This window comes from Cornus florida, unplaced genomic scaffold (assembly GCF_030987335.1).
Source record: "Cornus florida cultivar Cherokee Brave unplaced genomic scaffold, ASM3098733v1 CherokeeBrave_3.0.0_Hap2_Chr02, whole genome shotgun sequence".
NCBI lineage: Eukaryota > Viridiplantae > Streptophyta > Magnoliopsida > Cornales > Cornaceae > Cornus > Cornus florida.
Genome location: NW_026775572.1, coordinates 85,881,865 through 85,906,649, shown reverse-complemented (window position 1 = coordinate 85,906,649; position 24,785 = coordinate 85,881,865). Strand labels below are relative to the sequence as shown.

General features: G+C 37.9%; 1 protein-coding gene across 1 annotated transcript; it reads right to left on the bottom strand.

Moving 5' to 3' along the window:
* Window positions 1–1,248: 1,248 nt before the first annotated feature.
* Window positions 1,249–3,872, bottom strand: LOC132295417 (protein PAL OF QUIRKY-like). The gene is made up of 2 exons (XM_059793689.1): window positions 2,532–3,872; window positions 1,249–2,386 (listed from the first exon to the last, which is right to left on the bottom strand). The coding sequence occupies exons 1-2, from the start codon at window positions 3,719–3,721 to the stop codon at window positions 1,552–1,554; spliced, it is 2,025 nt and encodes a 674-aa protein (XP_059649672.1). The 5' UTR covers window positions 3,722–3,872; the 3' UTR covers window positions 1,249–1,551.
* Between the last annotated feature and the right edge of the window lie 20,913 nt (window positions 3,873–24,785).

Genomic DNA, 24,785 nt, shown 5'->3' with positions numbered 1-24,785 from the left:
CATTTCTTTAAAAATATTTGCTATTTACATAATCGTCATATATATATATATATATATATATATATATATATATATATATTTGCTATTTACATAATCGTCATATAGTTTAGGGTTTAAGAATTGAGAAAGACAAAAGGGAAAAAAAGAAAAGAAAAGAAAAAAAAGAACAGATCCTTATAGAAACAAATACTATTTACTAGGGAAATAAAAACGTATAACACCCATATATAAGATCATATCCAACGGCCACTCTCAATTCTGTATATATAAATATACAGAATTAACTTTGCTGAAATTTACATGAAGAAGTTGAAACTCTCCTAAAACAATTTGAGATCACAGAAAAAGTTCAAACCAAATTTTGGCAGGAAAAATAAATAAAATAAAATAAAGGTCCACTCCAAGCATTCCCATTGTCCTCTTGTTTTTTTCCATTTCCTAAAACTTGAACTGATTCAAAAAGTTCATAAAGAGATAGGCATGAATAAGTAGTAGATTCAATTATTGAGATAAAGAGTCAACACTAAAGAAAATGAAGAAGAAGATTGATGATGATGATTGAGAGTAAGATTAAATAAATGGAGACTATTTAATGAAAGGACTTACAGGTAGATGGCGATAAGGATGAACAAGAAATACTGTAATGGAATCGGGAATCGGGTGAGGATAATATAAGCATATAATAATGACTTAGCGAATAAGTGCTTCTACCAGTTTATGGATAATATAAACATATCAAACTAAAGAAAATCATACACAAGTTCAACAGCCTTCATACTTTATCGTAAAAGGTAGGAGCAAGTTGAGAGATAGTACTGAGAACCTTTTTTTGTAGTTGGCTGTTCGGAACATCTGTGGCAACAGGAGGGCTTATGAACTAAACGCGTTTTTACAAAGCTGGACATATCACAGAAACGAGACAAGACGAGAGAATGTCCACAAAATTAGTTTAGCCATGAACACAATTTAGGATTAATACGGTTGAGAAATAACAAGAACTAGGGGATACTATGGCATATGATTTAATAGGAAATGCAGTTTCGGAACCCTAATTAAGTCATGAACAGATAAAAGTGATGGAAAAACTTCATGAAGCCAAAACATATATTAACCGTGAAAGAATATTTTGATAGCAAACAATCAAACTATCAAAGATCATGTGCATTAACTCATCAGGATCCTCAGCACAAAATGCAAACTGTGTACTTCACCTTCACATGAACCACATACAATAAAAACTAAAACAGATTCTAAATCAAAGCTCTTTGACATTATATTACATTTACTAAATAACTGATACATGAACTGGACAGACAATATTTGTGTTTGACAATTTACATAATTATCTCACTCTCATAATTTTTTTTACAATAATAACAGCAACATAAAGGAGAAGGAAAAAGAAGATAGCATGAGTTTCTTATTATCTATCATAAATACATACCACAAACCAGTACCAATAGAAAGACAAACATCACAGATAGGTAAATTTATAGTAAACCAAATCCATTGCTGCAAAATTGTTTCTTCTCACCTCACCCAACTCACCAATTAAGGTTGTGTAGTCCTGATTTGCTGTTTGATGCGGTCTGTAGGGAGCTGCTGATCAGAAACTTCAGGTAACACCGCCGAAGGGGCAGGCGCCATGGTTTGGTAATGAGCAGCCATTTCAGGTGCCAGGGGCTGAGTATAGTATATTTGGGCATGTGCAGGATCGGCAAATTGATAAGCATAATTAGCAGTAGCAGCCCCGGAAGGAGGGGCAACTGACTGAGATGGATAATGAATCTGGGAAAAACCAACATATTGTGGTTGATGCTGAGTTGAAGGTACTTGGACTAATTGCGGTGCCGCTGCAGTTGCTGTTTTGTACACAGCTGCGGAAGGAGGGATCATGGCAGGAGGGGATGGCGTATGGTGCTGGCTAGAAGGGACAGCATTCGCTGCAGCTGCTTCACCATAACTTTGCTGCACTGACAAGTTATAAGGCTGGGGGTCTCTAGCGGGCATGTAGTACACCGGATACTGCTGATCGAGTGCATGATGGGGATGTGGATGATGATGATGTTGTTGCTGGGAAGGGTACATGGGGTAGTAAGATGTGATTGGCACCGCCCCAGTTGGGTGATGGTGGATGTACTGTGTTCCAGCTTGAATGAAATGTTGTTGTTGTGGATTCAATTGCTGATGTTGTTGCTCAAATTGGTTTACCAATACATATCCAGAGTCTTGAAGTTGTTTCATCTGAACCCTAGAGTTGGGATCAGACAAATTGGGATCAACGGGGTTAACTGAAATCCTGTTGTTTCTAGAGGTAATTTGAACAACTTGGTCTTGATAAATCATAGGTCTTTCATGAGACATTTGGTTTGGTATACTACCATCACTGTAAAATTCATCAATCACATACCCCATTTCAGGAAGTCCACATCAAATATATATGTGTGTGTGCAGAAGGACATTAATGCATACATAAACATACATGTGAGACATAATGGAAAGTTAAAAGAGGTATGTAGAGAATTAAGTACCTTGAAACTGACTCTGGGGATTGCAAATCAAGACCCCCACTTGTTTTCAGCTGCTGCGATTGTGGAGGCATTGGCATTGGCATTGGCTGTGGCGGTGGCTGGGCTTGTGTACGATACCCAATTGGTATCCCCTGCTCTGATCTTTCATCATATGAGAAAACCCAATTCGGATACTCATCGGAAACCATTGTAGTCCCCACCGGCACACCCATAGCAGCAGCAGCAGAAGTCAACACAGTAGCAGGCTGCTGCGAAGCCAAAACCCCTAGACCCCCATGATCTTGATCTTGCTTCGCGCCAACACTCATCTGCGCAAACTGCTCCTCAATTTCCCCAGCCGCCACCTTCTGATCATCCACATGAACCCTAATCGGCGGCAAATTCGCCAGCGACGGAGAAGACGAAGTCGAGCCGAACGACGAATTCTTCTCCATCATTGGAGAATCGGGCACCGATTGAACATCCTGAACACCCGACTTGCCACTATTACTACCACTAACCCCTTTAACCTTACCAAACGATTCGAGCTGTGCTTCTACGTCCTTCCCCGACGAGTTCGACACATCATCGCCGAGACCCAATAAGCAATTCATCGTTGCCGCATCGGAAAACCCATCGGTTGCTCCATTGAGGGCGTTCAGGAACCAATCCTCGGACTTGGTAGAATTCTCCAGCAGAGACCCAATTGAGGAAGCGGAATCGGATTTCGATGGAAAGAGAAAGAGGCGGACGCGAGAAGATTTGCTGGCAGTCGTGGTGGTGTTGGTGAGGCGGTCGTGTTCTTCGATCATGTTGTCGAGGTCTTCGTCGGTGGTGACGGAGATCAAGGAATCGAGGTCTTCGTTTGGGAGTTGGTATTTGAGGTTGAATGATCGGCCGTTGAGGAGGGTTTTGGAGAGTCGATTGGTGAGATCGGAGAGGGTGCTGTTGCGGTCCACCACCACCATGCGCGTGTCACCGCCGACGTAGCAGAGAGACTTGTCGTGTGGGCGGGGAACTATGCGCCCGCCGTAACTACACATCAACCGCAACTTGGCGCCGCCGCCGCCGCCTAGGGCGGTGGGCATTGACTGCTCATCCCAGGAATCGGTGTTACGGGAGCGAGGGGAGGAGCCACCTGAATCGGGGTAGTTGAGATGCGGTGGTGCAGACACCACCGCGGCGGCGGAGAGTGGTGGTGGTGGGTCCATGTGGAGAGAGAAGCTGGGGAACCTCCGCCGAGGAGAGAGAAAATTGAGGGCTTGGTATAATGGGAACTGGATGCGCTCCTATAGTCTATACTATACTATTGGGCTTTTTATTTTTATTTTATTTTTTTTATATTCCATTATTTTTTTTATTTTTTTTTTTTTCCTACTCATATTGTTTGTGATTTGAAGAGAAATCCAACGCTAGGATTATGCACAGAATCTTCTCATTCAAATTGGGGTTCTGAAAACAAATTCTTACACAAATTCTAAATTCATTTTAATTCTCAATTTCTCGAATTTAATTTGTCAATTTTTTAATTCACAGTAATATAGGAGTATCATTTATTAAGTTATGCACAACTAAATGTGACAAATATTAAATATAAGAGCTATAAAAACCGAATCTTATCGTATTGCTTTTAGCTTTATATTGATTTGCTTCGAATTTACTCAATAAATGTTTAGAGATATTCAAATCAATTCTTAAAATAATATACAACTTAAAAATATTAAATGTGTTTACAGTATATACACAATATATATTTAAAAACAAATTAAATGTGGACTTTTCAATTTCAAGGACGCTCCTACCCTTGAAGTTAGGTCATTTTTCAGTTAGATTGACATTTTGGTTTTAAATTTCACTTACATTTGAATTAGTAGTTTAATAATTCACTTAAATCCCAAATGTTAATTTTTGGTGGGGTCATAATACTTTTGAGGTGTTAAATGACTGCTACCATTTGACCTCCTGTTGACTATTTTTGTGACCAAACTCCCCAACATACACCTTTCCTCTTCTTCCTCCTACCGAATTCGCCATAACACAACCAGCACCACACAGCCACACAAAACCAAACTCCTTAAAATTACACAGATATATATCTATATATACACACACACACACAAAACATTATTGTAGCCTTGTGATAATGTTATTAATGCATTTATATATACATATATAGGAGGTGGTAGTGGCTGGGCAAGCTCGGAATGATGGCTGCAAATCACCAGCGACGATGGCCTCGAAGAAGAGAGAAGAACCCACCGACGACGATGAGCTTAAAAGATGATGGCCTCGGCGATGGACCGGTATCGCTTCATAGCGTTGGTGAGTCTGTGAAGAACTCACTAGCAAAGTCTTGTTGTGCGCTCTTGGCTTTCAATTTGGGGTTTGGATTTGGTGATGGTTGTCACCAGCGACGTCTCCGACTGTGGTGGCAATGTCATGGGTGTGGTGGTGGTGGTGGTGGCGGCGGCGGCTATAATTACTTTTTAAATTTTATAATAAAGTTACATGAGTTAGAAGACAATTCTATTTGATATCAAAAAGAATATGTTACATGGCAAAGTACCAAAAACCTAAATTTTACATTTTGTGCACCTAACACCATTATCCTTTATTTTGTGTTTTAAAGTTCTAATTGTTTTAAAAAATGTTGCAAAGAAGTCCTTAAAGTTATCGATCCATTAGAAAATGACCGTTATGAAAATTTTAACATATAAAACCCCCAAAACACCCTTGCTCTTGATAAATGCATAATTTATAAATAATTAACCTCCAAAATTATATTTGTTAGTAGTTTATTTTATATAATTTATTTAATCCTTGTGTTTTTGTATTTTTTTAGAGGTTATTGATAAGTGCACAAAACTTGTTATTTTATACTCAATAATAAATGATTAATTAGTTTTTTCTATTAAATAAATATGCTTATCCCTACTTTTCATACTTTATAGGGGCCGATTTCGAAATGAGAAGAAAAGAGACAAAAATAGCAAAATGTTGGATCACACGATCAATCAAAGTAAAATTCAAAATTGGTTTTTCCATCAAATCAGCAAAGATCAAGGCAAATTGAAAAAGATATCAAGCCAAATTGGAAAGCACATCAAGTCAAATTGGAAAGCAGCAGGATTTAAGAAAGATTATTTTATTTTCACTTCTGTAATTAGAATTTTCTCCTCCCAATCGTTATATTCTAAACTCTATAAATTGGGACATATGTAGAGGAGGTTGGATGTACATTGTTAGTGAGAGAAAATAATAAAAGTTGAGAATTTTTTTCTTGAATTTCTTTTGTGCATTTTAAATTTTATGTTTTATTTTCTTGTAAGTATGTTATCTCAAACACCCCTTCTCAAGGGAGTGATGAAGCTACTATGGCCGAAATATAAGTAAATTTAGTTTATTTCTTTTATGAAATTTTCTCTTGAGAGCATTAATTTTATTCTTCTATTCTAATATTTTTATATGAAAAATATAGAGGAAGAATTTTCGTGTTTGCTAAGTAATGGTAATACGAAGAATGTCTATTTCTATTTGCATTTTTTTTTTAGCAAAGCTAAAACAGATTAAATAAAAATTGTTCTCTTATATAAGCAAGTGTCATATAATGTCATATTTTCCTTCATCTTTCCAAGTTGCAATTAGATGGGTGAAGTGATTTGCTTGAAAAAAAAAAAAATCATATAAACAGTATAAAAATTTATTTATATTGAGCTGTGGTGGATTCTTTCCTTTGATATTTTTCCTATTATTTGATCAAAAATTATTTAGTCTTATTTATATATTTATTTTATTTATTTTGTTTTTAGTTCATTATTCAAAAATCATCAAATTGTTTAAAAGTTATTCTTCCATTCTTAAATTTTGGTTTTAATTTTGAGTTCATGAATTCAACTCTTGAATGTGTGGTTCGACCTTGCTTATTCTATACTATTTTTAGTTTAGTCTTTGCAGGTTTTTCTTTATTTTTGCACAAAGTGTAAAGAGGCCCAAGACTCTTCTATGCATACCTTACTATTTGGGTCATAACTCTCAGCTCGGGTATCGGATTAAAGTAAGATCAGATGTTTCAGAAATCTTATCCATAGAGGGATATATTTGTATTTCATAAAGAATCCCAAAATCTGACGTTTAAGGGGTGAAAATTGTATGTCAAAGTTAACCCAATATTTTGTACGAAAATTACACCAATTATGGTAATTAGACCATAACTTTTGACTCAAACATCAAAATGGCGTAAAATTGTGGAAAGAGAACTTGAAGACCCCCCCCCCCCTTCCCTCTCTCTTTATGGTGTGCTCTGCCCCACTATCTAGTTTGCAACAATCCATTATTGATTAGCCAATTAGATAATATATATATATATATATTGGATTTTAATAATTTTATTATATAACTAGCTTCTTTTTTTTATTTTGTGATGGCCCAAGTTTTTCAACCCGGTGCGTCAGTGATGAACCGAAAGATGACCCGATAACGGATCCGAAATGCGGAAGCAAAAGACAAAACAACGGTCTCTAGAGATACCACGCATCTCTAAGACACCAATGTGACACTCAATGAGGTCATGGAACCCAAAGGAAACAAATGCAGAAGCAACATTTTAAAAACGGACAAGAATGCACCTAGGGGCAAAATCATCATTTCCAGCTTAAAAGTGGGTGTCACCAAGTACACATTTGGAAATACAACGAAAAATTAATAAACTTAGACTCAAAAATCGCTTGATTCGGAGTCCGGATGAAGAAGATATGGCTAACGGAAGAAGAAGGGGCAAAACGGTCAAAAGGTGCCAACCCAAGATCATCTAACCGGTTAGGAGACCTTCCTAACCGGTTAGGAGGCCAAAAATCACGACATATACACTGCCCACACTCATCTAACCGGTTACGAAACCCCTCGTAACCGTTTACATGTGAAGGCGGTAGAATGGGCAGCAAGAAACCTTGGCAGCAGGGGTTTTTCCGGGAAAAAAGGAAACTTGAGGCCCTAAATGACATTTTATGGAAAAACATAAAGAAAAAATCCCCCTCAAAATTGAGTTTTCTACGTGACTCGTGAGGTAAATTGAAAAATACGCACTGTGAAGTACTAAAAATGCCCTCCCAAGAAAACTGGTCCAGAGGGTCCAAAAAGCTGCTAAATTTAAAAATTGAGAGCTGAACTTCGGGATCGATTTTTGATGCCAAGACGACATTTCCCAGAAAAACACAAAGAAGAAACCCCCCCTAAAATAACATTTTCTATTCAACCATGTGAAGAACAGAATTTATTTCTCAACGAAAATTCCTAAAATACTCTTAGGTCAGAATATGCAACAAAAGTGAAAAATGAGTCCGTAGGAGGCTCATTTCACTAAAGAAGAATCTTTGCCCAGAAACGACCATGCACGCAAACGTAACTTACCTAGTAAGATGTGCTACAATGGTCCATGGCCTAAAAATATGGCCGATACAAAATATGACCCCCCAACGGCCAAAATGCCAAAAATGTAATTTGGAATGAAACTTGGAATTCAAAACTATGAAATGGTTTCAAAATACCATTTGGCCCTTGGCCACACTTCATACATGATTAATGAGACCCTATGGAAGAATCAAAATGGAATTCCCACACCCAATGCAAACATGGTGAAGCAAAAACTCAATATTTTTTAATACTTTCATAATATTCCATGAAGTCAAAAATTACGTATGATACAAATTACATGTCATTGGCCTCCGGCCTCATCTCATACATGTCAAATACATTGTAAAGAGTGTACTCATGTACACATTACATATATGGAGTCAAATGTACATATGTTGACATATAAGACTACAATTGGCATTCCGAGCCAACCTTCACAAAAATGGAAGTCTCCACGTCGACAAACCATTCAAGCATAATGAGAACCTCAAGTTTGATTCTTGTACCTAAAATATGCCCCAGTATTGTAGAGGTGAGTAACATAAAGTTACTCGTAGGAAATGAGCACGCATCGACCCACGTTTTACAAGTTGCATGATTTAATTATTGTGTTTCATCCCACCTAACGTCTATGTCAAAGGTGAGACTCAAGGAGCGTCCTAGCTACCTAAGATCATTTCTAGTATCAATCATTTCATTCATGCAATTTTAGCAACATATGGTCATGCTTACACAAAGTAACAACATAGTAGCACGCTTACACAAAGCAATAACATAGGAGCATGCTTACACAAAGTAACAACATATAGATTCTCAAGGTAATCAACTTGAAGTCTAAAATGCAACATCAGCTAAATATAACAATTTAGCATAATTAGAATATCTAATACCACACATCAAGACATAGATTCTCTAAGTTATCAACTAGAAATCTAAAAGTGTGAAATCAACTAAATATATCAATTTAGTATGGATATACTGAACAACATCAAATTGCCAATAACCAAAACCACAAGTCACAATTAAACATTGGTTGTCAACTTGGAATTGAATGCGAAATCAAATAGTGGAAGACTTGGACATCAAAGCTCAGATTTCCGCCGAGACAAGGCAAATTTGGAGCTACTAACCCCCAGGCAGCCTACCCAATGCGCAAACTTTTGACTTAGATGACTCTTGTCCCCGTACTAGAGCCAAACCCTAGCCATCACAGCTTAACAATGTCCCAAGCAACTCCAAAATAATCCAAATAAGTTCACAACTTATACACATTACTACTACATAGTAACAAATTAGCATTATAACTCTCAATTGTACATAATAAGCATTTCATATCCATAATGCTATGAAATCACAAGCCAACAATATATTCATATTAGAAACATACTCTCATGAATATAAACTTAACAACCATGCTCTTCAATGCATATAACACAATTTAGTGAATACATCACAAGTCTAAATCCATGCTCTTAAAATAGAAACAACTTCTAAAACATGATTAGATCCATGGATACACAAGATAGAATTTAATTATATCAAAATAATTAAACTCTCTAGATTTCAAATCATTTCCAATTGTCCCCAATTTAATATATGTTAATAGGCATATCATGGTCATTACATATATTCACACACAAGCTTAATTAGGCCCATGAAACCACCAAAATAGATTTTAATTAATTCCTTTAATTAAAGTCTCTAGATTTCCAAACTCAACCAAATGCTCTCAAATTAAAGTATGTTAACAAACATGCCAAAACTTAATTTAGAAGCATAATATAACTCAATTCCATACAAGGTATGGCCATGAACTTAAATATTTCACAAAAGATAAATATTAATTAAAAAGAGCAATTCTTATTTAATTAATCCCAAATTAATTTATGTTAACCAACATATTAAAACAAAAGTTTCTACCATGCCACCATTCAAATCAAAGTTATATATCATAATGAATTTTAAATCTTATACAAAGAAATAAAAATTACTAACTTTTTAGATTTGATACAAGGCACATATATAAGTTGTATAATCATGCTAAACACTCAATACAACACACACAAAAGCCTAAAACATTCCCTACCTCCATTTAAGATAAAATCTCAAATCCCCACCAAATAAATCGGCTTCGAATCCGACGAAACTCCTAGGTTTTGTCGGGGACAACACCACGAACATGAATCCCAAGGAAGCCCCATCAAAAACACAACTTGACTTCAAACCTGAACTCAAGAAATGGCCAAAACGAGATTCCAATCGGTTGGAATCGAAGGCCTCGCCAAGGGGAACATCAAACACAAAGGTATCACCACTTTTTAATGAAGGGAAGAAGTCCAAAAGAGGAGAGAGAAGATGGCAGCCATGGATGGAGCTTGGACCGGCCATGAGAGAGAAGAGAGAGAAAAAAATTTGATTTTTCTTTCTAAGACCTCCTATTTATAGAAAAACTCAAAAAGTGTCCCGAACGGGCCCCGCCGGGTCCGAAAAAGTGAAATTTGAGCAGATGTGCTTAAACGGCAAAACTCCATGAACAAAAAAGATTCCAAATGATAAAATATGAACAACGGAAGAAAGGGCGTTGAAAATCGAGTCTCAAGCAGAGAGTTATACCCAAAACAAGTTTGGCGCAAACCGGGGCCAGAAACCCTGAAACTGGAAAACATCGTCCAGGAGGAAATTCTAAGAGTCCATGACTCGACAAAATATGAAAATGAATCCCGTACGAGGATCCAGGCTCAAAACAAGGCATTGAGCAATAACTTTCATTAACTGCACAATGGCCCCTCCAAAAAGTGAAAACTGCGAAACTACCCCAGAATATTTTCTTAGATACCCCTGAATTAAAATGTCTTCAAAAGATATTTACGAAAAACATCCCAAGAAAGGGAAATGTTTCCAAAGAACTTTGCACCTATGCCCCTATGGGCACCGGGAGCAACTAGAGTACTTTCTCATGGAAGTAAAGATACGTATCTCATAGAAATCACTGAGAATGAAGATACGTGAAGCCAGAAACCAACTCCGAACGCAAGAAATGTGGTTACGCAAACAGAGTGACAAACGAGGAAAAGACGAAATAGGGAAAAAGACGAAAAGTGAATAGTGCCGAAAAACGAAAGATGCGGAATTGACTCGGTCCTCAAAAGAAGTTATCAGTCCACAGAAAAGAGTCTCGGAAATCACTCTAGAGCGCTAGAGACGACACTAATCGACAAGAAAACAAACTCAGAAGGGAAAAGACAAAGGAAAAAATTTATCCGAAAAATCCGAGTCATTATAACCTTCCCACCTTAAAGGGATTTCGTCCCCGAAATCCAGCCCAAACAACAAAAGGCAAAACCAGGATAACTACGGAGTACATCTCCGAGTACCCTACACAACACACCACACCAGCGACCTCAAAGCTGAAAGGAACTCACAACCCAGTGTTAATTGCACCTGTGTGCTCATGACAAGACAACCCCTCAAGGGAAAAGTGACCACATGGCCATATGACAAGTCTGATCTCACACAGAGAACCCAAGGTTTGACAAAAGAACAGAAAACAACAATCGTAAGCGTCCCTCTTGACAAACCATCATAAGGAACCAAAAACAACTACCAAAAGAACTCCTAGATAACCACATATCGAATCAGGGTACAGAACAAACACAACGTAGCAGTACGAATAGTGACCAAAACCCGCCCACGACGTACTCAAATGTGTGGTAGCAATGACAGTACCTAGTGCCCGCCCACACTTACTCGTCAATAAGGTAGCATCGACGGCAACTAGTACTCGCCCACAATACACAACTTATACGGTAGCATGACAGTATAAGGCACTAGTTTATAACCTGCCCCCCATTAGATCTACCCATGAAACCTCTCGATACCAATGACATCAATGTCAAAAATGATCATTACCAAAAGCACTACAGGGACCAACATTTTGTGAGAGTTGGGATATGGTCCAAAGATGTCCGGCAGGACCATCCTGGCCAATCCCAAAACTCTGACAACAATGCTATAGGTACCGCTATGCTTAAGACCCCAAATCCTCAATACAGCAAAACCAACATCTCCAATGTCTCAAAATACCGCTATTAACAACATTAATCAGGAATCCAAAACCTGACCAACAAATCAACGCCTACAGAAATCAAAACGACCCTCACAATAAGACATTTCATCGAAAGTCCTTCACATTACTCCCTGAAATAGATCAACTACAAGACCAATCACCATGATCAAACATTAGATCCACATCCCTATCACGGATAACTAAATCTTCAAAATACAAATCCACCAAGTGGCACACATATCAAAATGCCAACAACTAAGGTCACAAAATGAATCTCTCAAAACGTACTTGGAAACACCAAGTTAAATCAAAATTACTCAATTTTTTTGATCCACAACCAATCATCAGAACTATGATTCCTCAAAACTATGCCTAGTCATAACTAGGACAAGAAGACTCTACTGACAAGCCATATCTAACAGCGATCCTTCAAAACTCCTCCTAAGAGTCAATAACATCAAGATTTCCAAAACTGAAACAAGTCTCCAAAAGACGTTTTCAAAAGAGCACCGAGCTCACCTCACGAATCAAACAAATCCTCAATGGTATGAACATATGTCCCCACAAAATGATCTCACACCAATCAACTCACTTTGAGCACCACAGCCGTCAACAACCACGGCAGAAACTCCCCAAGGGAAGACACGAAAGAAAGGGAACCACCAGTCCTAAAAAGGACAACACCTCGACTCTGTCTCTGAAACGAAAGACAACAAGGTCAAAGACTTCACCCCCTACATGGAAGTAAGCCGACCAAAATATATCAAATCCTCACCAAGGACTCAAGACAACAACGATGATCCTCATGGACTAACCAACCCCAAAACAGTGCACAACACAACGGAAAGAAGAGACTCACTCCTTGTGAAGTCCCTAACACGAACCAACACAAAACCCTTGTGGAAATCCGCATACACACTACGTGCGACCGAGGGAAATGAATGGGAAAACCAAACCTGAAAGTCATGCATATGACAAGGAATGCAACTACTAGAAAGAAAATCTACTCACATAGATAAAAATCAAAGGTACTGTTATACCCCCGGATCTCCGGATGCGGGTTGGCCAGGCCCACGCCCGTCTACCCGAGGATATCAAACAAATTAGCAATAAACGAACACAGAATACAATTAAGGAAACATGAATAAATAAAAATTTGCTGAAAAGAAACTAGAATGATAAACCAAATACTGAAACCTCAGAATAAAATTAAATTAATAAAGAATTATTCTGATACATCCAAATTCTCCATTTCTAATACAACTCGGGAATCCATCTGGTGGACCCCTAATAAATTCATCATTGAGAAATGAACCACCGAAAAAGAATTCAATGCTAAACCATACAGGTACCGCCTACGTCGTCGGAAGAATGAGAAGTCGTCTCTGCTCAGCACGAACAAGATCTAAGACCTGGAACCGTCCGTTACCTGAAAAATAATAGTGGGTCAGGCCCACGAACAAGTTCTATCCTAACTACAATCCAAACAGAGACCCGATACGCAGATACATCCTAGACATCTTAATCATATCTATATAGTCCGTAATAGATAAATATATCCACACTACAGGACTCTCACTAACTATGCTGAGGGTCTCAACCTGAATAGAAGGTAACATGCAATACGCACCTGAGTGGGCATGACTACCTAAGCCTAACAGGGTATACCTCAACCAACATAGCTAGCTACGCATCCTACTGCATATACGCTCCCTAACCGTCGACTATGAGACTCAAGCTCAAATCGCGGTACCATAATTATATATATAAATTCCCATCCAAACCAATGTAGTGCCGCTCAACTGATTCATTGCCATGACACGACATAAAATTAGGATTTAAATGTTTTAGTTAAAACCCTATTCATCATAACGCAGAAAAATAAACAACCATCCAGTATGTCATTCAACTGTTTTAGTTGACAGGACATGAAACCATGTAGGATTTAACTGTTTTTAGTTAATCCATTCCGTATGTATGAATGGGTAGGAATTAGCGTTGAGACCTAATCCATCCCTCCGTATGCCACCGTCCCATACCGGTGCATATATGCAAATGATCCGTAAATGATGCAACATTATAAGCAGTACATCAAATAAAGTCCACATTATCCATATAGTTGATAAACACATAATTTAGACAAGTTATCAACTACAAATCCAGAATCCATCCATGTAATCAAACGAGACAAAGTTTACTAATTCGTCAAGTTAAATTCCAGCATTCATCCATGAAATTGACAGAAAATATATTTAATTCTTCAATTAATTTCAGGCCAACATCCAATTAGATTGACAGAACCTAAGTACTAGTTCAGCAATTTAAGTCCAAACCCTAATCCAAGTAATTGCAGTGAAATGCTTAATATTACCGCAATTAAGATTACAAGCTTAAGTTCATGCATTCCAGAAAAATATTTAGTATTTCAACAATTAACATCCAGGATATGCCTAGATCAAACTTGTTAATTAAATGATCCTAGCATGCCACTAGAACAAGATTTTTAAATATAAATATACTCCGTTAAATTACTGAAATTAAACTAGGCAATTAAATTCGTTCCTTCCATTAACAACCTGCACCGCTGCACTTTCCCTCTTACTGTTAAATCTAATTGTACTAAGACAATAATTTATTATGTGAGGCTCTAATATAACATGGTAATATTGTTTGGAATCCATGTTCCAACCCTTTTTAATTCCTAGACATAGTTTGCACAATTAAATCCTTCCGGTCCGTTAAGTCCTTAAATAGCGTGCGACTTACTTAAGATTTTCCTACTGTTTAAAACATTAGCATAAAAACAAATTAATGCATCTTAGGGCTTTAATACTCTATGAATTAGTGTTTAAAATCATCACAGTAGCCGAGACATTGTTCAAAAAACCCACAGTTGGACCAAACAAGGCGCAACTGCTTCAGTGTACGCACAAAAAGAAAGAGCCTGCTCCCAAAACAAGTGGAGCAGGCTCCACTTTGCCTAGAGCCGGCTCTCTCCATGGGAGAGCCGGCTCTCTCTCCCTTTTGAGAGCCTTGACTTTGTTCCCTCTTCGTTTCCGACCATCTGCCTCGTCTCTGGCCCTTTCCTACCCCTCTGTTCTTCCTTAAAACTTGTCCTCACTGTCTAATATATATACAATGTTAATCCCCAGTCCTTAATTTACCACAGTACAAGTTAATATAGTGATATAAAACAACGACCAATTTAATACTGTGAAACAAACAACGAAGAACAGAGTTGCAAGAATTGTTTTAAGACAATATGCACATATACAGATGATCTAATTAACATATTCCAAGCATGTAAGATTCAATTAAAATTCAAATACAATCCTAGAGATTATCAAAGGATGCACAGAACACGGGCAAAGGGAAAGACAGAATAGAACTTGCCTCTGTAGTTTTGGTTTGAAACCTTTAATCGTCCTCTGTCCAGACTTTCCGGCGACCTCTCGACTGTCGTCCACTCCTTTGTTGCCTAGGTTCAACCCACGAGCAACACTTCTTCTTCCTTTCCTTGGTTCAACCTTAGTTCTTGGCCAAAACCCCAATGTTCATTCTCTCTGTTTTCTCTCAAAAACTCACTGTTCGTGAAACAGAATTCTACCACCCTCATACAGAATTATAACAGTATATATATAAGAAATACTAAAACCTAGGTCCGATTGTAATTAGAGACAGAAACCCTAATTAACCCCAGTCGGCCAAACCGTAATTCCTAAAAGAATATAACCCTAAGTTTACATTATAATCAATAACTTCTAATTTAATCCAATTAAATCATTTTAAAAAAACTAATAAACCAATAAACAATTTAAAACAATTAAAACCAGAAATTCAATTAAAATAAATAAAAATACTCTTAAATAACCTCACTAAACAAACCACCCAATTCAAATACAATAATTAAAACAAAAATTTTAATTTAAACAAATTAGTTAAACACACCTTTAATTAAATTTAACACAAACCATAAAATCATCTAAACACATAACCACATAAGCACCCCAAATTCAAAAATATAAAAATTAAATCCCAATTATATCCTTTTGAAACTAGGGGTATTACAGGTACATGCAACACGTCTCCACGTAAGCACAAAAGCATGTTACTAAAGCGCAATAACAACATGGCATCTCTAAGCATATAAAGAAGGCATGTTAATGCCATGCAACAAGAAGGCAAATGTGGACACACTTCCACCTACTCATGTATCACAACATTATAAATCATACTACTAATATGGTAGAAAATGAAACTGCATAAGACAACATGATGCAACAATGAACCCTATGGACATCGTGTCCTAGAGTGTCTAAAAAAAGAAAGGACAATTCCTAGTCATAAACTGTCTCCAAAACCAATGCGACAACAACTTGTCTCCAAACAAACGTGAGCCCTTACCACAACGGTAAGACTCTAACAATCTAACTCCGAATCTAGAGGTGACACTACAAGTGACACTAACAGTGCAGTGCTCTCACTACCCGTAAAATCAATCAATCGACTTGATCCTAAAAGTGACATCACGCAAGAACTCCTCAAGGAAAATGGCAACTACAGCCATACCAATAACAACTAAATCAATCACCACGACTGATCCCCAAAACAACCATCATCATCACCGATCAAAGGACAATGCCTATCAAAACAAAACCAACACTGATTCTATCCGAACTGCGCTTGTAGCTAGCCAGCATGGTAGCATGACAGTGCCATGCACCCGCCCACAAACGTACCTGCCCACGAAAAATGCAAGTTCCAGAGGAATCTTCCTAGTCAATCAAGGATCTTAAGAGGTCCATAACCTCATCATGGCTCAAAACCAACAAATCCATCACTATAGCAACGCTAAATGACTCACTTCACAAGAGCCTAAACAAAAGGTGACCATCTACCTACCTCAAAACCAATGCTAGGTCGACAATAACCTATACCACAACAAGACTGTGACTACAATCACCATCAACCTCAACTCGTGTCTCAATGACCAATCCCGTGTCATGCCAAATATGCAACATAATTATGCATATACAATTCTAATCTAGCATACGTCACATGTCATGCTCTTTACATTAGAATAAAACAATGCTAAACAAACGGCATACAACATGTAATGACCCGGATTTTTCGAATAGATTTTTTCCGTTGTCTTTTCCCTTTTGAGTTTGGTTTCTTGTCGATTAAGGTCGTCTCGAGTGCTCTGGAGTGATTTTCGAGACTCTTTTCTAGTGGACTGACAACTTCTTTTGAGGACCGAGTTAATTTCGCATCTTTCGTTTTTCGACACTATTCACTTTTCATCTTTTTCCCTATTTCGTCTTTTCCTCGTTTGTCACTCTGTTTGCGTAACCACACTTCTTGTGTTCGGAGTTGGTTTCTGGCTTCACGTATCTTCATTCTCAGTGATTTCTACGAGATACGTATCTTTATTTCCGTGAGAAAGTACTCTGGTTGCTCCCGGTGCCCATAAGGACATAGGTGTAAAGTTCTTTGGAAACATTTCCCTTTCTTGGAGTGTTTTTCGTAAATATCTTTTGAAGATATTTTAATTCAAGGGTATCTAAGAAAATATCTTTTGGAAGATATTTTCATTCTGGGGCAGTTTCGCAGTTTTCACTTTTTGGAGGGGCCATTGTACAATTAATGAAAGTTATTGCTCAATGCCTTGTTTTGAGCCTGGATCCTCGTACGGGATTCATTTTTATATTTCGTTGAGTCGTGGACTCTTAGAATTTCCTCCTGGACGATATTTTCCAGTTTCAGGGTTTCTGGCCCTAGTTTGCACCAAACTTGTTTTGGGCATAACTCTCTGTTCGAGACTCGGTTTTTGAAGCCGTTTCTTCCGTTGTTCATATTTTATCATTTGAAATCTTTTTTGTTCACGGAGTTTTTCCGTTTGAGCGTGTCTGCTCAAATTTCACTTTTTCGGACCCGGCGGGGCTCATTCGGGGCACTTTTTTAGTTTTTCTATAAATAGGAGGTTTTAGAAAGAAAAATCAGATTTTTTTCTCTCTCCTCTCTCTCATGGCCGGTCCAAGCTCCATCCATGGCTGCCATCTTCTCTCTCCTCTTTTGGACTTCTTCCCTTCATTAAAAAGTGGTAATGCCTTTGTGTTTGATGTTCCCCTTGGCGAGGCCTTCGATTCCAACCGATTGGAATCTCGTTTTGGCCATTTATTGAATTTGGATTTGAAGTCAAGTTGTGTTTTTGATGGGGCTTCCTTGGGATTCATGTTCGTGGTGTTGTCCCCGATAAAACCTAGGAGTTTCGTCGGATTCGGAGCCGATTTATTTTGGTAGGGATTTGAGATTTCATCTCAAATGGAGGTAGGGAATGTTTTAGGCTTTTGTGTGTGTTGTATTGAGTATTTAGCATGATTATACAACTTATATATGTGCCTTATATCAAATCTAGAAAGTTAGTAATTTTTATTTCTTTGTATAAGATTTAAAATTCATGATGATATATAACTTTGATTTTGAATGGTGGCATGGTAGAAACTCTTGTTTTAATATGTAGGTTAACATATATTAATTTGGGATTAATTAAATAAGAATTGCTCTTTTTAATTAATATTTATCTTTTAGGAAAGATTTAAGTTCATGGCTATACCTTGCATGGAATTGAGTTGTATTATGCTTCTAAATTAAGTTTTGGCATGTTTGTTAACATACTTTAATTTGAGAGCATTTGGTTGAGTTTGAAAATCTAGAGACTTTAATTAAAGGAATTAATTAAAATCTATTTTGGTGGTTTCATGGGCCTAATTAAGCTTGTGTGTGAATATATGTAATGACCATGATATGTCTATTAACATATATGAAATTGGGGCCAATTGGAAATGATTTGAAATCTAGAAAGTTAATTATTTTGATGTAATTAAATTCTATCTTGTGTATCAATGGATCTAATCATGTTTTAGAAGTTGTTTCTATTTTAAGAGCATGGATTTAGACTTGTGATGTATTCACTAAATTGTGTTATATGCATTAAAGAGCATGGTTGTTAAGTTTATATTCATGAGAGTATGTTTCTAATATGAATATATTGTTGGCTTGTGATTTCATAGCATTATGGATATGAAATGCTTATTATGCACAATTGAGAGTTATAATGCTAACTTGTTATTATGTAGTAGTAATGTGTATAAGTTGTGAACTTATTTGGATTATTTTGGAGTTGCTTGGGACATTGTTAAGCTATGATGGCTAGGGTTTGGCTCTAGTACGGGGACAAGAGTCCTCTAAGTCAAAAGTTCGCGGGTTGGGTAGGCTGCCTGGGGGTTAGTAGCTCCAAATTAACCCTATAAGGTTCGCGCGTTGGGTAGGCTGCGTGGAGGTTAGTAGCTCCAAATTTGCCTTGTCTCGGCGGGAATCCGAGCTTTGATGTCCAAGTCTTCCACTATTTGATTTTGCATTCAATTCCAAGTTGACAACCAATGTTTAATTGTGACTTATGGTTTTGGTTATTGGCGATTTGATGTTAAGTACATCTATACTAAATTGATATATTTAGTTGATTTCACACTTTTAGATTTCTAGTTGATAACTTAGAGAATCTATGTCTTGATGTGTGGTATTAGATATTCTAATTATGCTAAATTGTTATATTTAGTTGATATTGCATTTTAAACTTCAAGTTGATTACCTTGAGAATCTATATGTTGTTGCTTTGTGTAAGCATGCTCCTATGTTGTTGCTTTGTGTAAGCATGCTACTATGTTGTTGCTTTGTGTAAGCATGACCATATGTTGCTAAAATTGCATGAATGAAGTGATTGATACTAGAAATGATCTTAGGTAGCTAGGATGCTCCTTGAGTCTCACCTTTGACATAGACGTTAGGTGGGATGAACCACAATAATTAAATCATGCAACTTGTAAAACGTAGGTCGTTGCATGCTCATTTCCTATGAGTAGCTTTATATTACTCACCCCTACGATACTGGGGCATATTTCAGGTACAAGAATCAAAGTTGAGGTTCTCATTATGCTTGGATGGTTTGTGGATGTGGAGACTTTCATTTTTGTGAAGGTTGGCTCGGAATGCCAATTGTAATCTTATATGTCAACATGTGTACATTTGACTCCATATATGTAATGTGTACATGAGTACACTCTTTACAATGTATTTGACATGTATGAGATGAGGCCGGAGGCCAATGACATGTAATTTGTATCCTATGTAATTTTTGACTTCATGGAATATTATGAAAGTATTGAAAAATATTGAGTTTTTGCTTCACCATATTTGTATTGGGTGTGGGAATTCCATTTTGATTCTTCCATAGGGTCTCATTAATCATGTATGAAGTGTGGCCAAGGGCCAAATGGTATTTTGAAACCATTTCATAGTTTTGAATTCCATGTTTTCATTCCAAATTACATTTTTGGCATTTTGGCCGTTGGGGGGTCATATTTTGTATCGGCCATATTTTTGGGCCATGGACCATTGTAGCACATCTTACTAAGGTTAAGTTTGTGTGCATGGTCGTTTCCGGGCAAAGATTCTTCTTTGGTGAAATGAGCCTCCTACGGACTCATTTTTCATTTTTGTTGCATATTCTGACCTAGGAATTTTCTTTGGGAAATAAATTTCGTTCTTCACATGGTTGAATAGAAAATGTGATTTTAGGGGGGTTTCTTCTTTGTGTTTTTCCGGGAAATGTCGTCTTGGCATTGGAAATCGGTCCCCAAGTTCAGCTCTCAGTTTTTAAATTTAGCAGCTTTTTGGACCCTCTGGACCAGTTTTCTTGGGAGGGCATTTTCGGCATTTCATAGTGCGTATTTTTCTATTTTCCTCATGATTCACGTAGAAAACTGAATTTTGAGGGGGGTTTTTTCTTTATGTTTTTCCAGAAAATATCATTTAGGGCCTCAAATTTTCTTTTTTCCCGAAAAAACCCCTGTTGCCAGGGTTTCTTGCTGCCCATTCTAGCGCCTTCACATGTAAACGGTTACGAGGGGTTTTGTAACCGGTTAGATGAGTATGGGCAGTGTATATGTCATGATTTTTGGCCTCCTAACCCGTTAGGAAGGTCTCTTAACCGGTTAGATGATCTTGGGTTGGCACCTTTTGACCGTTTTGCCCCTTATTCTTCCGTTAGGCATATCTTTTTCATCCGGACTCCGAATCAAGCGATTTTTGAGTCTAAGTTCATTGATTTTTCATTGTCTTTCCAATGGTGTGCTCGGTGACACCCACTTTTAAGCTAAAAATGATAATTTTGCCCCTAGGTGCATTCTTGTCCGTTTTTGAAATGTTGCTTCCGCATTTGTTTCCTTTGGGTTCTGTGACCTCATTGAGTGTCACATTGGTAACAAAATGGCCCAATAAATACATAAGGCCCACATAATACAAGTACCAACTTAAGAAACCCATGTGAGAGATGGCCCACCCCCAATTACTATAAGCTTCGCTAAGACCCATCACTGCACCAGTGTGTTCCATACGCCAAAGAGAGGACGTCAGCATGACGCAAGAGAAAACCACCATCACCGGAAAACACCATACTCGGAGTACACCATGAATACGAAACGCCGTCCCTGACAACCAAGATGGCAATGATGTAGAAATATCCCGCAAAGGGATTTGACAAATAAAGGCTTGCCCATAATAAATCCATTGAGGAGCCCATGGTTCCTTAAAGGAATAAGTTAGATAGCTACCAAAAGTTAAAACACCATGGCCAAGAGCAAATAGAAAAGAAGCCGGTAAACACCAAAATGGAGGACGCAGAAACATCACTGACACAAGAAGGATGGGCTGTGACGTCCATATGTACCTAAAAAAACAGGGAGGAACTAAGCACCACCAACGACCCCAAAACGGCAACAACGAAAACAGGGGCAACGAAACAGTAGCCACAGAAACAACCATTGCCCCAAAACAACACCGTCGATGAACCCGATGACTGGAAAAACTTAATCTCCCAGTACAAGCCATCTCACCCATGTAAAGAGGAAACAAAAAGCAAGCAAAGTACCTGGAACACGGTAACCACCAGGAAACTAATTACAGAAAACACAGAAAAACAAAAGAAAGAGGAACAATACCTGGATTAAAAGGGAAGCGCGTCAATGATTCGGTCACACTCCGTCCTTTTCGTGAAAACCCCAAAGATAAACCCCATAATGCCCTTAGACCCGGTTGGCTAGGCACACCAGAGGAGTGATGGGGAACAGAGGATAAAACCATCTCACAGATCCCACGCAAACGTGGAAAAAACCACAAACCTCGATGGTGGCGAGGAACCCTAAACAAGTTAGGAAACCCTAAACAAGTTTTTCGTCAAGTTTATATATATAACTATCTTTAATGATGCTTTGGGCAAAACCATATTTGTCTGAACGTCTACTGTTGATAAAAGTGAATGTTGGTGTTGAACAAAATCTAGTGGTATGGGCAAAACCTTATTTGGGCCACAAAAGAAAATTATTTCAGTTGGAGGGCCAATACCCTTAGAAAAGAGTCTATACAGCTGCTACAATCATTGGCGGATTAAGGGGTGGGCTACCTAAAAAAAAATACAATTTTGTTTACTATACCCAATTTTAACCCAGTCCCAAAAAAAATAAATTATTACTAGTATTAGCTCACCTAAAAAAATATTAGTTCACCCCATTGACAATTCTTGGATCCGCTTACAATGCCTAAGTACAGACTCTAAATAATGACAAAGGTTTTAAAAACACTAGAGCAATTCCAAACACCAAAAAATTTAAGGGTAAATTACACTCTACCCCTGAGGTTAAGTCATTTATCACCTAAATTAACATTTTGGTTTTAAATTTCACTTATATTTGAATTAGTGGTTTAATATTTCACTTACACCCCAAATGTCATTTTTTAATGGGATTATAGTACTTTTGATATATTAAATGACTAAGCTACCCTTTAGCCTCCCGTTAACTATTTTTGTGATCAAAATAACCTCAACATACACCTTTCCTTTTCTTCCTCCTCCTCATACCATTATCATCCCCAATTCACCCATCAATCCCGTACAGTACTTTTGAGTGTATATATATATATATATATATATATATATATATATATCAATATACACATACATACAAATACAACCACACACACACACATATATATATACACACACACATACAAACACAACTATATATATATATAGATATATACACACATACAAACAAAGCCAAATAGGGGTCAGCCGGATTGGGAAAGACATACAATACAGATGCAGAAAATGGCTTCTTTTGTGAACGTTCGCTCTGTTGATGGGTTTCAGGGTAGTGAGGAGGATGTGATAATTATCTCAATAGTCAGACCCAAAGCCATTGGATCAATGAGTTTCCTTTCCAATCAACAGAGAACAAATATCGCTTTGACATGAGTGAGGTATTAATTTGCATGACGGAACATAGTGATAATTATCTCTACACTGAAATTTAATTAGGATATTTGCATCTTTTTTGTAGGTATTGCCTTTGGATATTGGGGAATGATGGGTTTGGTAGCGGTTGGCACTTAAATGTCCGCCAGTGGAAGAAGACTGGCGATAGCCTAGCTCAGAATGGCTACTGCGATGGCAACACCAACTCAGTTCGGGTCAGTGATTCGCCCCCACACGGGGCTGGTCTCGATCGTGATGCTGAATAATGAGATAGGAGTTGAGAAAATTGGGACAATTTGTAGGGAATTGAAGATTCCATTTCACACCGATGCTGCACAGGCTTTGGGGAAGATTCCGATTGATATGGAGAAGATGAATGTGAGTTTGATTTCATTGAGTGGACATAAGATTTACGAGCCGAAAGGGGTTGGAGCTCTGTATATTCGCTGGAGGCTGAGAATTACGATTGAGCCCTAGATGAATGGGGGTGGGCAGGAGAGGGGGCTTCAGAGTGGGATGGTTTTGACTCCGTTGGTTATCTAAATGGAGGCGGAGCGCGAGCTCGTGATGAAGAGAAGATGATTGATATGTGTAGGGGTTCTTTTCTACTAAGTAATAAAACAGCAATCAAATAGAGATATCAGGAATACAAACATGAAGGAAAACAGAGGAGATGCTCAGTGCAGGAAGAGGAGAAGAAGACCAACTATTAAGATAAAGATGGTAGTAGGGCGAGTATACAATATTTCATAACAGCTTTTCTTTCTTTCGGGGGTTCGTTCTTTCTTCATAAGACAGTGCCATTTATAGATCTGGATTCCATTGGTTATTATCCAATGGTTCCTTCTATGCATGGTCCCTCGCATGCATCACCCCCAATCCGGATTACGTGAGTAATCCTGAAGATTTAGGGGTCTGAAGGGTCTAATCCTTTCCTCGAGCCTTGTCCCATGTTGCCATGTCACTTCTTCCCTAATCAGAGGCATTAAATGTTGCTTGGCCGTCAGTTGGTCAAGCCTGACATAACATTAATTGTGATTTTAAGGTTTGCTGTCACGACGTGTATAATCCCATCATCTTGTTAATTGGGCCTTGCTGAGAGCGAAGACACCTCTTGACTTCTTATCCACCAATCCAAGATCCTCCTAAGTTTCCCAAACATGGATTCCTATAACACGAAGATCCTACCTTCATTTTGTGCTAAGGAGCTCCAATCTTTCAAAACAGCATCGTCTAGCGTAACAACAGGATTCGGGATATTTGAGAGTCGGTCTCTCGAGGCTTGATGGGCCTGGTGTGGTGCCAGGGCTTGGGATGCTCGAGGATCAGCTTCTCGAGGCTTATTGGGCCTGGAACAATGCCAGGGCTTAGGGTGCTTGAGATTAAATCTTTTGAGGCTTGATAGGCCTAGAGTAATGCCAGGGCTTAG

Bases quoted from the DNA above. Each gene is read 5' to 3' on its own strand.
- LOC132295417 (XM_059793689.1), bottom strand. From the start codon at position 3,721: ATGGACCCACCACCACCACTCTCCGCCGCCGCGGTGGTGTCTGCACCA. The intron at 2,387-2,531 runs GTACTTAATTCT...TGAATTTTACAG, and splicing joins TCCCCAGAGTCAGTTTCAAG to TGATGGTAGTATACCAAACC.